General features: G+C 66.6%; 2 protein-coding genes across 4 annotated transcripts; one reads left to right on the top strand and one right to left on the bottom strand.

Moving 5' to 3' along the window:
• Nucleotides 1-875: 875 nt before the first annotated feature.
• Nucleotides 876-7,362, top strand: PPARA (peroxisome proliferator activated receptor alpha; the record flags this gene model as incomplete). Of its 3 annotated transcripts, none has more annotated exons than XM_084254625.1 (6): nucleotides 876-1,083; nucleotides 1,933-2,093; nucleotides 3,754-3,892; nucleotides 4,509-4,696; nucleotides 5,076-5,523; nucleotides 7,115-7,362. In XM_084254625.1, the coding sequence occupies 6 exons, from the start codon at nucleotides 876-878 to the stop codon at nucleotides 7,360-7,362; spliced, it is 1,392 nt and encodes a 463-aa protein (XP_084110751.1). The 3 variants fall into 3 exon arrangements, with proteins under 3 accessions (XP_084110751.1, XP_084110750.1, XP_084110752.1); XM_084254624.1 differs by having other exon boundaries at nucleotides 4,509-4,711; XM_084254626.1 differs by lacking the exons at nucleotides 4,509-4,696; nucleotides 5,076-5,523.
• A 5,001-nt stretch (nucleotides 7,363-12,363) lies between these two features.
• Nucleotides 12,364-14,258, bottom strand: CDPF1 (cysteine rich DPF motif domain containing 1; the record flags this gene model as incomplete). The annotated part of the gene is made up of 4 exons (XM_084256248.1): nucleotides 14,189-14,258; nucleotides 13,742-13,854; nucleotides 12,946-13,057; nucleotides 12,364-12,510 (listed from the first exon to the last, which is right to left on the bottom strand). Exons 2-4 carry the CDS (start codon nucleotides 13,852-13,854, stop codon nucleotides 12,364-12,366), a joined length of 372 nt encoding a protein of 123 aa, XP_084112374.1. The 5' UTR covers nucleotides 14,189-14,258.
• Between the last annotated feature and the right edge of the window lie 1,020 nt (nucleotides 14,259-15,278).

The raw sequence follows: 15,278 nt of genomic DNA, 5'->3' as shown, positions 1-15,278 counted from the left end.
GGCCCAGTGCCGCCGTAACCGTGGGGCCCGGACAGGGAGGAGGGCGGCGTGGGGGAGGAAGCCACCTGGGCCCAGGGGAGACTGAGTGTGCGTCTGGAGACCACAGGAGGGTTTCGGGGGCCTGAGTGCGAGCGTGAACACGCCAGGGAATGCACACAGCAGCCTCCATGCGGCGGGAATCACCGTGCGGCCCACCCAGGTGCGCAGGTGGCTGGGCCTCGGCAGGGCTGCCCGGCCTGACTGGCTCGGGGTCTCGGTGGTCTGTGCTGCCTCCTCTTGCACGGACGCGGGTCAGCCTGGTTAGGGCCCAATGACATCCCCTTTGCGATGGGGCCGTCTCTGTGAAGATCTCGTCTCCAAATGCTGTAGCCAGGTTCTGAGGTGCGGTTCTGGGGGTCAGAGCAGCATGGGGGTGCAGCTCACCCAGGCAGCTCCCATGGTGAGGGCCCAGCTGGCAGGTGGCACGGGCCACTGCGCTGTCCACTCCGGGACTCCTGCTCAGCCCCCCTCGCTCCCTGGGGCTCCGCTCTGCCTGGTGCTGTCCAGCCCCATCTCCTCTTCCTGCATGCGCCAGCCGCCACCCCACCCGCCCGCCTGTGACCCCGCAGCTGGGGGTGTCCCAGAGAGCGTGGACTCACACCCTCCTGGTTTCATCTGCCCCACACACGAAGGACAAGCTCAGTGACGCGTGAGCGGCCGGTCGAGCCCCGGGGACAGCCGTGAAGACGCCCCCGAGTGTGCATCCAGCTCCGGCGCAGGGCGCCGTGCTGCTGCAGGGCGAGCTGGGTGTGCCCGCGCCCGCTCAGCCCTTCTCACCCGCGCTCTCTCCCCAGGAGATCGGGGCGCCCATGCGGGAGCGGCACCCCGGAACCACGATGGTGGACACAGAAAGCCCGATCTGCCCGCTGTCCCCGCTGGAGGCGGACGGCCTGGAGAGCCCGCTGTCCGAGGAGTTCCTGCAGGAGATGGGCGCTGTCCAGGAGCTCGCGCAGTCCATCGGGGAGGACAGCTCCGGGAGCTTCGGCTTCGCAGAGTACCAGTGCTTCGGGAGCGGCCCGGGGTCGGACGGCTCCGTGATCACAGGTAGGGGTGCAGTTCCCTGAGAGTATCCGGGTGACGTGGGGGTGCCCAGGTGACGTGGGGCGTCTGGGTGACATGGGGAGTCTGGGTGATGTGGGGGCGCCCAGGTGACATGGGGCACCCAGGTGATGTGGGGCGTCCGGGTGACGTGGGGGGCACACTTGAGGCCACGCCATCTGGGCATTTGGCCCCTTCAGCTTCGGTGGACACGGGCCTCGGCTTCAGGACTGGGGCATGTCTGGAGGAGTCGGGCTGACTGAGGAGCTTCGGGGACCCCTGAGCCCAGCACATCGGGGTGCTCTGTGCGTTGAGAGAGCGTCTCCCTGGCACGCGGGTGGGAGCTCCTGGTGCGAAGCGTGCGGGTGCTGCAGGCCCGGTGGGTGCTGTGAGGATCCAGGTGGCAGAGGGGGGTCCAAGCCCTCGGTGGCTCTCTCAGGCTCTGATGATGTCCCGGTGCCACTGGCCATGCAGCAGCCTGGAGCAGGGCGGGGGCGGGAAGGCCACTCTCTCTGGGCTCTCACGGTCTCTTCCCCTCGCGGCTGTCCTCCGCTGCCGCCCTTTACCCTCAGCCCTAGGTGTGCCCACTCGGCATGCCCACTTCTGCCCCAGGTGTCACCCTCAGCCCTGCGCCCGCCCATGCCCGCACCATCAGGGCCACGGGTGACGGCCACGGAGGCAGCGGCGCAGAAGCCGGGGCATCTCACTACCCTCCAGGCACCTTCTCCCCAGCCAGCTCCCGCCCTATCCCAGGAAGATTGTTTGGGGGCTGCACAGCCTCGGTGAAGGGGAGGGCGCCTACCCCGTGCCGAGCCCCCTGCGCCCAGACGCTCAGTCATCTCTCTTTCCGTCCAGACACCCTTTCGCCAGCCTCAAGTCCCTCGTCCGTCACCTACCCTGTGGCTCCTGGGGCTGCCGATGAATCGTCCAGCATAACTCTAAACATCGAATGCAGGATCTGTGGGGACAAAGCCTCGGGCTACCATTACGGGGTCCACGCGTGTGAAGGCTGCAAGGTATGAGGCCCCAGAGGACAAGAGGGGACTCCAGTGGCTACTCGCGGCTCCTTTTGCTTAGACATAAACGTCTGTCGTTGCTGAATGGTCTGCGCACCACCCCCAAAGGGGACCTGGCTGCGGTCACGGGCGTCTCTGCAGGGTCGGGCAGGGGCCAGGCTGCTCGGTCCACATCCGCCCTGTCCAAGCCAGGTCAGGTGGGGGGTCCTGGCCGCTGGGCACATCAGGACCCCACACCCACCGGCCGAGGCCCAGGCCCAGCATTTGGTCCTCCCTGGTCCCCCCAGCTCCTCCCTGCACCGTGGGGCTCCCTCCACCTAAACCTCATTCTCCGGCTGGGCCGCACCTCTGAGCACAGTGCCCGGGGCAGAAGCCTGGGGTGCGCTGTCCTCCTGCCCTGCAGCTGCAGAAGCCCCCAGGCCACCCGTCCACACACGTCACGGCTACAGTGTCCAACGGGGGGCCGGCGCCGCGGTCCCGCTTGCTTACTCTCCTTATTTACGTGGGGGTGACACTGTGTGCAACTCACACACACCCACCACCAACACACCTGCCAGCCCCCGCCCCCCACTCCCACCCCAGTCACCCCCTCTCGTGGCATCAGTTCCACAGACGGATTCCTGGGGTTTTCGTTTGGCTCAGTCTGTTCCTCTGATTGGCTTCTCTTATTCCACATGTGATGAAATCATCCCGTTTGTTCTTCTCTGACTTACTTACTTAACCCCCTCCACTCCATCCCTGCGACGTGGCGAGAGTCCATCTTTTTCACAGCTGAGTAGTATTCCATTGTGAGCACAGCTTGCGCTCTGGCTCTGCCAGGCCTGGCTGCAGGCAGCATGGGCCCCGTGGCCAGCAGGCCTCTGCACCCTGAGGTTTAGACTCGCCCCTCACCCCTCCTCATCAGTCCAGACACGTCTGGCCCTTCTACTTTGCACACCTAGTTAGCTCGATCACGTGAAAATACCCACGTCCTCCCACATTGCCACCCCCCTGGGGCCGAGCCCCCTGCCGCCAGGAAGCACAGAGGAAGGGCAGGGAGCGGAGGGAAGAGAAGGCCAAGGCAGACAGACTCCCTCGAGCGTCCTGACCACATCGCGGTGAAAAGCGCCTCGTAGCGTGGCCTTTCCTGCCGGGCCGGGATGAAGTCACTTCCATTTTTTTATTACCATTTTTGTTTTTAGACTTAATATTCTTTGGACAAAAAGTCCCAGAAAGTGTGGCCTGGGGCGAGGAAGCGCTGCCTTTGCAGACTCTCCCCAGACGGAGTGACTCTTTGGGGAGCTCTAAGTGTGTCCTCCCAAGTCGGATGAGGACGCTTTGGAGTCTTTTTTTTTTTTTTTTTTTGTGGGACCCTCGCCGGCGGCCGGGGATCAAACCGACGCTGCAGAGGCTGCGGGCAGCCTCGCAGCCCAGCGCTCCACCGCTGCGCCACCGGGGAGGCCCTGGAGTCATTTTTAATGTAGCCTCGTGTCATTGCTTCTCACGGCCTGTGTGTCGGAGTTCAGATCTCAGCGGGCCCCAGCGAAGTCAGGCTTCCCGCCAGGCTCCCGCGGACTCCCTCCCCGCGAGAGGCAGGGAAGGAACACGCGGGGACACGGGTGCGGCAGGGCGGGGCTCGCGCGGCCCGGAGTCCTCCCTGCACCGCCCCTTTGCCTCACAGGGTTTCTTCCGGCGAACCATCCGACTGAAGCTCGTCTACGACAAATGCGACCGCAGCTGCAAGATCCAGAAGAAGAACCGGAACAAGTGCCAGTACTGCCGCTTCCACAGGTGCCTCTCCGCGGGGATGTCCCATAACGGTAGGTAAGGCCGCCCCCGCGCCTCCCAGCGCGCCCCGATGTACCCCCTTTGTTGGGTGTCCGCTGACTGCGCTGCAGCACTTCATGCCCACAGCAGCCTGGGCCAGCAGAAGCAGCCTGGGTCAGCGGTCAGCGGGGCGCTTGGGGTCGTCCTCAGAAACGCCAGCCAGTGCGCCGCTGCACGGGGGCAAACCCAGCTCGGAAGCCCGGGGTGCGGGGCGCGGGCTGCCCAGAGGAGGGTTGCCGTCCAGGCTGCCGCCCCGTTAGGGCTGAATCGTGGTTAGTCATGCTCGCGCGGAGGCGGGTTTGGAACAAGGGCTTCGCGAAGGCTGCACGTGCACCTTCCGGCAGAAGCAGAGGCCGCGTGTCAGCTCTTCCTAGCTCGCTGTCCCCCTCTGGACCTAGAGGAGCCGCCCCATGCCCAGTGACGGCCTTGGGCCCCTCCGCCTGGTGCTGCCTGGTAGCGCCACCCTTTGAAAGTCTGGGATTGAGGGCCTTTGTGTTTGACTCTGTCTCCCCAGCGGGGAGCGGCACGCGTGGAGGGGCGGCTAGTGGGCCTGACGCCCTCGTGCTCTGAGCCGCTCACCTCTGCTGGCTTCCCTTGGTCTGTCCCCAGCAATCCGTTTTGGACGGATGCCGAGATCTGAAAAGGCAAAACTGAAGGCTGAGATCCTTACCTGTGAGCACGACGTTGAGGACGCCGAGACCGCAGACCTCAAGTCCCTCGCCAAGCGGCTCTACGAGGCCTACCTGAAGAACTTCAGCATGAACAAGGTCAAGGCCCGGGTCATCCTGGCAGGAAAGGCCAGCAACAACCCAGTAGGTGCCCCGCTGCAGGCGCGCGGGTCTAATATGCCGGTGCCTCCCACGTCTTGCTGCCCCTCAGACTGCTCTGGACCTTTCCAGCGCACCGGCCCGCCTCACCTCCTCGCCTGGGCCCCTCCACCACTCAGGCCTCGCGTCCACTAGGGCACGAGGCTCAGCGTCGCCCTTGCAGAGGGAGACGGCCACGGATGACCAGCCGGACCCTCGCCTCTTGCCTAGGGGTGTGCGAGCGGCTTGGCTTGTGCTGAGGCGTGGCCGGAAGCCCCGCGCGGGGACCCAGCTCATTGTGAGGTGGCGGGGCCAGGGCCAGGTGGCAGCCGGAGGCCGCTGTCCCTCACCGACCCCGCTGTCTTCGCAGCCCTTCGTCATCCACGACATGGAGACGCTGTGCATGGCCGAGAAGACGCTGGTGGCGCAGCTGGTGGCCGATGGCATCCGGAACAAGGAGGCGGAGGTGCGCATCTTCCACTGCTGCCAGTGCATGTCCGTGGAGACCGTCACGGAGCTCACGGAGTTCGCCAAGTCCATCCCGGGCTTCGCCAGCCTGGACCTCAACGACCAGGTCACGCTGCTCAAGTACGGCGTGTACGAGGCCATCTTCGCCATGCTGTCCTCCGTGATGAACAAGGACGGGATGCTGGTCGCCTACGGCAGCGGCTTCATCACGCGCGAGTTCCTCAAGGGCCTGCGGAAGCCCTTCTGCGACATCATGGAGCCCAAGTTTGACTTCGCCATGAAGTTCAACGCGCTGGAGCTGGACGACAGCGACATCTCGCTCTTCGTGGCCGCCATCATCTGCTGCGGAGGTGCGTCGGGCGCGGGGCCGCGGGGCGGGGCGGGGGGGGGCGCGTGGCTGCCGTGCGGGGCCACAGGCGGGCGCGTGAGCCCCGGGAACACACTCCGGGGACGCGGGCGTGAGTGTTCTGTCGGGTTGTTGGAAAAGCCACGATGTATTTTTCTGTGTTTTTGTTGCCAAAATGCCTCATGGTGTTCAGACACCCCGACATAACAGCATCCCGTCGGGTAACCCGGTGGGCGCGGCTCCTGGCGGTAGCGTCCGTGCTCTGGGTGAGCGCGCGGGGCGGCGCGTGTGGCTGTCGGATCACACAGTCTCTGTGCAGCCCAGAAGGCACCTCCCCAGCCGCGCGGCGGCTGCCAGCTGCTGTGCTGTCTGAGTGGCCTCGCCAGGGAAGTGGAGCCTCTCCCGAGGTTGGCTCTGAACCCCCAGATTTTTGGCTTAGTGTCTTGGTCCTTTAAATAGCCCCGTCCCGAATCTGGAAGGTCATTCCTCTACTGTACACTCGGCTGACCCTACCCAGCCTGGGGGTGGACCGATGGGGTCTCCACCCCCACAGACTGCCTGGGCTGCTCTCGCCTGACCGACTTGCTGGCAGCCTGAGGTGGCTGCATGGGTGGCACTGGGGCTGGGCAGGAGCTGAGCAGAGGCTGGGGCTGGGCAGGAGCTGAGCAGAGGCTGGAGCTGAGCAGGGTTTGGGCTGGGCTGGGCAGGCCTGGGGGTGAGGCATGTCCCAGTCACCATCCACCCGGGGGCTGGTCTTGAGGAAGCGCTGGCAAAGCATGCAGGCTGGGGGGCAGCCTCAGGCCGTGTGGTCGTCCCTTGTGTGCTGTGGGTGTGGCCGGGGGCTCCTTCTACAAAGGAACGGACGGATACAGTTACCTGGTGAGAGGCACAGTCAATCTGTATACGGCTTAAATTTCTAGTTTTTAATTTTGCTGGTTAAAAACAGAATTATCTTTATTTTACAATTCCCCCCAAGAAGTGATGAGAATGCACATCATTAGCTCCACTTTAGAAAGACCTCGCCATGAACGGGGCTTCAGGAGAGGAAGCCTTTGAATGTGGAAGGGGCTGTGTTTTCTGGACCAGGCAGGACACGTGCTCGGTGCCCCAGAAGTCTGGTGCCCGGGAGTGCCCGGCCCCAGGACGTCACCCCAGTGAACGGGCCCCTGCGGAGTCCCAGAGCTCCCCATAGGGTTTCCGGGGTCCCTTCCCACCAGCCTCCCCCCCCCCCCCCGCCTTCCATTTCTCTCTGGCTTTTCAGCTGGTTCACACCAGGGGCGCGTGTCAGAGCTGCATGCGCAAAGCCCAGGTCCGACGCAATTGCATCCTTTAATATGGCTGGAAAACTCACACCCGAGGACCTAGTCTTGACTCAAGGAAAAGAAAGCCGTTCCGCTGTCTCCGGTGTCAGCCGTCTATCCCAAAGGAGGGTTGGGTCTATCCCAAAGGAGGGTTGAGGAGCCAGGCTCCCCGGCCCTCGGCGGGCGGCCCTGCACTCCTGCCTCCTGGCGCCACCTGCTGGCGCCCGGGCTTCCGCGCGTGGTCCGGCCTCCACCGGCGCGGTCACTCGTGGTCTCTGTTTCCTTTGAGAGCAGATCGGCCGGGCCTCCTCAACGTGGGGCACATTGAGAAGATGCAGGAGGCCATCGTGCACGTGCTGCAGCTGCACCTGCAGAGCCACCACCCCGACGACGCCTTCCTCTTCCCGAAGCTGCTGCAGAAGATGGCGGACCTGCGGCAGCTGGTCACGGAGCACGCGCAGCTGGTGCAGGTCATCAAGAAGACCGAGTCGGACGCGGCGCTGCACCCGCTGCTGCAGGAGATCTACAGGGACATGTACTGACGCCCCGGGGGCCGACCGGAGCCTGCCAGGCCGCGGGACCCGGGAGGGTGGAGCCCCCGCTACACCCCCGCCCGCCCGCTGCTGTCTGGGCCCCGCAGGGCCGGGGGAGCTAGGGGGCCACGAGGGGCAGGACCTGGGACGCGGGAGAGGCTGGCGGCCCCGCGGCCTGGCCGCAGCCGGCTGTCTGCTGGTCTTGGAGCTGCCCGCATCCGTCGGCCCTCCCGCCGGCACCGCTGTGCTCCTTGTAATCCTGAAAACTAATCAGCACTTTTTAACTTTTATAATCCGTGAGTCTAGAGGTATCCAAAGGTTAGGTATTTAAGAAGCAGCAACATATTTATTTGGGAAACTTAGATTCCGTTTTCTGAATTGGGAGAGCAACAGCGTGCTGGTCTCCGAGCGCAGGGTCCAGCCTCAGGCGGCCGATGGGCTCCGGCAGGGGCTGCTCGTTCCCGCGCTCTTCCCGGGACATGTGTGGAGAAGAGGGGGTGGGGGGGCCGGGCCATCCCCGCAGCGCCCTGGTGAGCAGGCCACGCTGCCTGTCAGCTGCCCGCCCCTCCCGCCCACCTTCCCACACACCCCAACCGCAGGCCCAGGCCGGCCAGGGCGGGCCCGTTTGGGGCAAACTGCACGTGGCCTGCAGCCGTTTCTCGGGGCCCACGTGTAAGGCAGCTCCTTGCTCTTTTCCTGTGTGCTTTTTAAAATATGCGGCTTTATTACTATTTTTTTTTTAACTCTTGGTGGTAGTAGGTGCCCCCTGGAGCCCAGAAGACAACTGTGACTTTCTAGCAAGGACTGGGGTGGGGGTCACGCCTTCTAGGGGGTGCAGCTCAGGCTTCAGAGCAGGCAACTCCCACTTATGTGCAAAGCAGTGTTTCCAGCATCCAAGCTCGGTTTCGGTCTTCAAGGTCAACGTCGCGACCTTGGTCTGGGGGGGAAGGCCATGTTGGTTACGGGTTTCGGAAGTCTCCCCAGGGTCTCCCTCCCACGGCCGGGCTCAGCCTGCCCCCACGGGGTCCCGGGGTCCCTGGAGACCGGCCTTCACCGCCTGGCTGCCCCGGCGGTGCGTAGAGAAGCGGGCTCTTTCACAAAGTCGTTATGGTTTGCTGTGAGCGAAGGATGAGGACGGGCAGTGACAAAGTCCCCAGGGTCGGCGTATGATGACAGGACAGCAAGGCGGTCGCACTTCAAGCAGAAGCAGCACAAGTCCCAGCTGGGACAACCTTTGCCAGAATGACGGTCAGCGGCCAGCCTGGGGGAGCCCAGGAGCCTCTCCCCATGAGAGGGACGCCCACCAGGAGATGTTGCAGCCACTCTCCAAGCAAGTCGTCCCCGAGGGCGCAGCTCCCAGCCTGGTGGGGCTCAGAGGCCAGGGCCAGGGCCAGGCCTGTGCAGTCCCAGGGGGTGCCCCTCCTTCCGACAGATGCCATCAGGCAGGTGCGGCCTCCAAACGTGAGCCCCAGACCAGGATTTCAGACCCACTCTGTAGATTTTCCTGAAGACCCACTTACATGCCCTCCTGTCGCGCTCGCAGCATCGGTCCTGGGGCCTCGGCCAGACAGCAGCTGGCCCGGGAGCCAGAGAGGCCAGCGCTCACCTCGGTCAGCAGAAGACCCCACGTCCCAATCATTTGAAATCAGAGCCACTAACTGCCCCTTGGAATATCAAGAGGTGGGGCCCACGGAGGGCCACCCAGGCCGCCCCTCTCGCCAGCTCCCCGCCAGCTGTCCCCTGGGCAGGCGATCCAGGCAGACCGTTTGCACAAAGCCTTGGCCCGTCACAGCAGGGGACAAAGCCTTGGCCCGTCACAGCAGGGGGCTCAGGGAGGCGACACTGCCACAGAGCCCCAGCTGCACGCACGCTGCCTCGGGGGCCACAGAGGCTTTGGGGACATCCCCGCGGCCTGGGCCCACGCTCTCATCCTTTTAAAAGAGGCCGGGCTTCTCGTCTCTGTCCAAGCAGACGTGGGGCCTCCCCAGATTCGCCCCTGATCACCAGGTCCGGGCAGGGAGCTGGGGCCCTGCCTCCTGACCGCGGCGATGGGGGCCGTTCAGCACCGCCCACAGCGCCGTCCTGAGCCCCGGGCTCCTCCCAGGGCGAGCCTCGGGGGACTTCCTGCCCAGAGAGCTGAGACGAGGCCCAAGGTCAAGGTTGGATTTGCCGGTGCTCCATACGAACGGGGGTTCATCTGACTTCTCTGCAAACTACCAAATCCTTTGAAATGTGATGTTGGGAGTTTTGAGGACAAAAGGACACTGGCCTCCCTGCTCGGCTGAAATGACGACGGCTGCTTCCCGCCGCCTGCGCGCAGGCCTGACGGGCCGCGGCAGGCTCTCCTCAGCCGTGAGCACATGGCCCCGCATTCTAAACCGCACGTCAGGCTCCCGGGCCACCCCCCACCGCCTCCACCAGCCCAGTCTCCAGCTTCCAGCCTGACACGGGACTGGAACGTCTGCCCACCCGGAGGGGGTGCGTGTGAGGGCCCAGCCGGCGCCCACATGGCGTGACCCTGGAGCCCTTCCCAGGCAGGCAGGCTGAGTCCGTCGCAGCGTCACTTCCGGCGGGAGCAGCTATCTGCCCCCCAAAAAAACCCTTTTTTTACATCATGCATAGCAAATTAAGACCTGGATCAGACTTTTGTATTCAAAATGTTTGCTAGTTTGGGTCAATGTGAAGAACTTCCACGTTTTCCTCCAGAGAAGGGAACAGACCAGCCGGGTCCTCTCCTGCCTCCTCCCCCGACCCAGCCCCCCAGCCCTGTGCAGAGGGCTCCCCCGCTGAGGGCCCCCCACGAGCCCTGGACAGGGGTGAGCCCAGAGGGAGGGGCCTCCTCAAGGCAGGGAGTCAAGCCTCAGGCCCTGAAGACTTTTCAAAATAAAATCACTCACTCTGGGAAATGCCTTCTCTTCTGGAGGCCTGGACCCTTTCTAGGCCTCCAACAAGGTACCTCGCGCAGGCGACCCCTCGGCGCTGCTCCCGGGGGCCCACGCTCCTCTCCGCCGGGGGCCAAGGCCGAGCAGCGGCATCTCCAATGCTGTGATTTGAATTTGTGTTTTAATCCCGTTACCAATGTTTTACTGCCACAGCCGCGCACCAGCGCCCGCCTCCGGAGTCTTCCGAAATCAGTGTTAATTGATGTGCCCGCAACAGGTGGACCCGGCCTGGGGACACCAGGAGGCTGCACGGTCGCAAGTGAGATGCAAGCACGTCTGGGCGTGCACACGTGTGCCCCGAAATGCTGCCTCTCCCGAGCCGCCTGGAGCTCGTGTCCACTGCCTAAGCCCGGCCGCTCCAACATACTCCACACAAAGTACGGGCCAAGCTGTTCTCCACCGGACGCCCTGCCACCCGGGCAGATGTCCGTGCTGCCCAGCAGCGCCTGCTGACCAGCGGCGGCCCTTGTGGCCAGCGCTTCGGAGCCCTGACCTCGCGGGTTATTACCAAAGAAGCGTGGGGTCCCAGCCACCCCACGGAAGTGGGCGGCGGCCTCCGAGGGCCACGCGCAGCGCGAGCAGAGCCCGAGCCCATCTCGGCAGGGGCCCGTGGCATTTGCTCCAGCCGGGCCGCCAGGCGGGGGGCAGAGCCCACGCGAGGCCTGGGCCGGCGCCGGGCGAGTTTCAGGGTCACCTCCCGGGGCCTCATGCTGTGTCCAGGGGTTGACAGACCGAGTCTTTCGCATGTACCAGGTCCCAAAGCCGACCTCTCCCCTCCAGCCGCCGCCTCCGGGCGCGGGGGCTTCGGGGCCAGGCAGCGGGCGTCGCTTCTAGTCACGGTAGCTGATGGGGTTCCAGGCAGTTAGCAAAAGGCTGTCAAGTAACTTTAATTTTTTTTAAATCTCGGGTCTGACTCATTTTCCTGTTAGGAGAGTGAATGACCCTATGTATTGATTTGTCCTGAGTTTATGGGAACTTACCTTCTGGAATGTCCTACTGTAAGACTGATGAATGTAAAGAGTTAATTTCAGGGTACAGTTTTGCCTTAATGGTTTTAAAAAAAATAAACTATTTTTTAAAATTGCTCGGTGAGTTGGCGCCATGTCGCGAGGCAGCCGTGAGCCGGTGTCTGGGGAGACCCAGCCCCTGCGCGGTGCCTGCGCCGAGCGCGACCCGGCCCGGCCCTCCCCGGCACACCAGCAGCGGCAGCTCCCCATCCGCGGGCATCCGAAAATCCAGCCCAGATGGGTCCCCTCGCGCGCACACTCTCCGCCCAAGCACGCACCCCGGCCAGGGACGCCGTGACCGCCGCGGGGGGCCAGGGCAGAGCCGGGCAGCTGTGGGCACTGGGAGCAGAGGCCCCTGTGAGGGCCGTGAGGGCAGGAGCGAGCCCACGCCCGGGGCTGGGAAAGGAAAGGGCCCGGCGCCCGCCTCGCCTGCCCACTGAGCACGGGTCTCCGCTCTTCCAAGGACGCCTCTTCAGCACGCCATTTGGCTCTTTGGATTTTAATTGCGAGCGCGAGGTGTGGTCCAGAGAAAGCACATCCAGGCCCGGGAGACCCAGTCCACCCATCACACGCCTGCCGCCCCGCACAGACGCCTGCCATGGCCAAGCCGGGAAAGCAAGCGTCCAGCATCTGGGAGGAGGGAGACCCCGGCTGGCATAGGGGCAACACAGCCCCCGAGGGAACCGCGCAGTCTCCCCACACAGTCTCCCCCACAGTCCCTTTGCCGCCGTGTCCATGGGTCCAGCTGGGCAGCGAGGTTCGCAGAAGCTACCCCCAGATGCCAAGAATCGTTGAAGGCCTTGCACCCGGAGAGGAGATAGGACAGGCCGGCAGGGCCTGGCTTCGCCCTGGTGGCTGCCCTCAGCCCAGCCCCTCCCGCGCTGCAGGGAAGAGCTCCTGAGCCCAGCAGGTCGGGGGGGGGGGGGGTACGACTCCAAAGGACACTGTCCTGTGGGCTCCGCCTCTGCGCTGCTGCAGGCCTGACCCCAGCTCCAAACTGAAGCAGACAGGCGACGGGCCCGGGAGCCCAGGCCGAGGGCCTCCAGGACTGGCACCCTGTGTCACGTCCGGGAGCCGGGCTGGCTGGCAGGTCTCTTTGATGGAAACTTCCGTTTCTCCAAGTCTTGCCGAATTTCCCAGGGGAAAGCCCCGATGTTCTCCCGCACACAAGGGAGACAGAATCTCTTGGCGTAGAACAAGCTGCACTCCTGAGGGCGGGAGGGAACGAGTGAGGGCCAGGCTCGGGCGCTGGGCAGCGCGCTGGGGGCGCAGGCGGCCGGAGCCGGTGGGAAGGGGCTTCACCTGAGAGCAAAGGAGGGGCGGGGCAGGAGGTCAGCAATCCCAGAGTCCTCCCTCCCCACGGACCGGACTGTGGGCCAGCGGCTGGCCTGAGCGGAGGCCAGAACTGCCCAGCCCTGCCCCCCACACCCCGGGCCTAACACCAAGCGCCTGACTGACCCTGCGCAGGGCCCGGGGGTGAGCGCCGGCTGCAGTGTGGCTCGCCCTGTGAAGGAAGGGGCCTGGGCCCCAGCCCCTGCCCAGGGCGGCTCCTAGGCCAGGCGGCACAGGAGGGCAGAGGCACACAGGTCTGAGAGGGCCCGCGTGTCCCGTGCCCGCAGTGGGGGGGGGGGCACCTTACCCACCGGGCCCACACACACCAGCCGGCCGCACACGCTGCACCTGGAGCCGAGCACCAGGAACCTGTCCTTGTCGGGGGTGAAGGGGTCCTTCGTGACGTAGCTCTCTTCCAGGAGGCTGGGCAGGGAGGGAGGCCCCAGGTCAGCACGGCCCAGGCCTCGCTAGGCAGCAGCATGGACGTCCCGGGCCTCACACCCTGCGCTCGTGGGGGCAGCCACTGAGTGGGGACAGAGGACTGGCGACAGAGGCCGCTGGCACTGAAGTCAGGCCGGCTCTCGGCTCAGTGACAGCTACAGTGGGGAGCCCCCTGCTTGGCTGCTGCGCCATCCCCGGGGCCCCTCCCATTGCAAGGTGCCCGCTTCCACCCTGGGACGAGCAGGTGCCCACACTCCCGCTGGTGCTGGCCTCGGGCACGAGACAGGCCTCTGCCCAGCCTCTGGCCCCACACAGGCATGCACAGGTCAGCCCCCACGTGGGGCGCCTTGAAGGACAAGGAGAGTCCCAGAGGCTGGCCCTTGGGGCTCCACCAGAGCCGGAGCTGCTCCGCAGCTGGGCTCCGCCGCCGAGGGCCTCGGAAGGAGCAGCAGGAACGCGGGTGGCACTGCCCAGGGGGAGCCGCTCGGCCTGAGTGAGGCGCCTCTGCTCAAGGCGGGCGCGGGGCCGGACTCAGCGGAGCCAGGAGGACGGGGCTTGGAGGGTCTGAAGAGCCGACAGCCCGGCCCGATTCGGAGCGCCCAGAGCCCGGCAGGCCGGGTCTAAGCACCGCAGGCCTGGGGGCGGCCCCGCCAGCCACATACTCACAGCACAGACTGGGTGTTGGGGGGCTTCTGCCCCCTGTAGCTGTAGGGGGCCGTCAGGGCACAGAGCTGGCACTCAAACACACCCAGGGGACGGCTCGCTGCGTCCCACGCCATCTGCGAGGTCCGGACACAGGACGGCACCGTCAGCACCAGCTACCACCCGCGTCTCCCGCCACAGCCCCAGCTTCCCACCCACAGGCGGCGGGGTCACCGCTGCCCCCCATCCAAGTAACACTGCCCCGCAGCGCCAGCGGCTCCCCCTGGAGACCCGCCGCCCCTTCTGGTGAGGCGCTGTGTCCGGCAGGCCCCAGGCACTCGGGGCTCGCCAGGTCAGCGCACCCTCGCCCGCGGCCCGGCAGCTGCCCGCCCCGGGGCCCCTCGCAGCCCCTCCCCCCGGCGTTTCCCCGACCCCTCTCTGCTTCCCGATCTCCCGCTGAGCGGCACTGACCACGTTTATCTCAAGCTCCCCGCGGGGAGCCCGACGTGTCCGCGTGGCTGATTCTGGCTGGTCCTTGTCTGGACCCCGAACTGGGATGTTTCCTTTCTCTCCTCGCTTTCGGGTGTCCTGGGGGGGACAGGCCGGCGTCGGCAAACAGCTCGCCCCGCTCCCTGCGCGTCCCCGGGGCTGCTGAGGCGACCCGGCCGGCGGGTGAGGGTCGGCCGATGCGCCGGATCCCCCAGGACCCCCGCGCCCCCCAGGAGCCCCCGCATCCCCCAGGACCCCCGTGTCCCCCAGGAGCCCCCGCGTCCCCCAGGAGCCCCGCGTCCCCCAGGACCCCCGTGTCCCCCAGGAGCCCCCGCGCCCCCCAGGAGCCCCCGCGCCCCCCAGGACCCCCGCGCCCCCCAGGACCCCCGCGCCCCCCAGGAGCCCCGCGTCCCCCAGGACCCCCGCGTCCCCCAGGAGCCCCGCGTCCCCCAGGACCCCCGCGCCCCCCAGGAGCCCCGGCTGCAGGGGCCGCCAAGGACCCCCCGCCTCCGCCCCGGGCAGCCCTCCCGCCCCCTCCGGCCGCGGCTGCCCCCCGGGAGGCGCGGGCCCCGCCCCCCCCGGGCCCGCCCTCCCCGGCCCGAGGCCCGGCGCTCCCCGCGGGGCCGTCCCGCCCCCCGCACGCGCCCGGGCACGGCCCAGCACCCGCCGGCCGGGCGGCCCCGGGGCGGCTCTTCCCGCCCCCGCCCGCCTCGCGCCCCTCCCGGGCCCGCCCGACCGCGGCCCCTCGGACCCGCCGGGCCGCTCACCTCCGCGCCCGGCCCTGCGCCCCGCGCATGCGCGGCCCCGCCCCCTGCGCTCCGGCGCGTGCGCGAGGTGGGGGCGGGGCCTCGCGCGGACTTCCGGCGCGCCGCGGGCTGACCCTGCTGAGCGCGGGCCGGGGCGGGGGCGCGCGGGGGGCGGGGGCGCGCGGGGGGCGGGGGGGGCGGGGGGGCGCGGGGGGGGCGGGGGGGCGCGGGGGGCGCGGGGGGGGCGGGGGGGCGGGGGGGGCGGGGGGCCTTTCTTCGGGGAGCTGAGAAAAGAGGGCGATCCGGGCGCGTCGGGGCGCCGGCAG

Source organism: Talpa europaea (assembly GCF_964194135.1).
Source record: "Talpa europaea genome assembly, chromosome: 15".
In the NCBI taxonomy this organism is placed as follows: domain Eukaryota; kingdom Metazoa; phylum Chordata; class Mammalia; order Eulipotyphla; family Talpidae; genus Talpa; species Talpa europaea.
The sequence above is the reverse complement of the archived record's forward strand: the minus strand, read 5'-3'. Positions and strand labels throughout refer to the sequence as shown.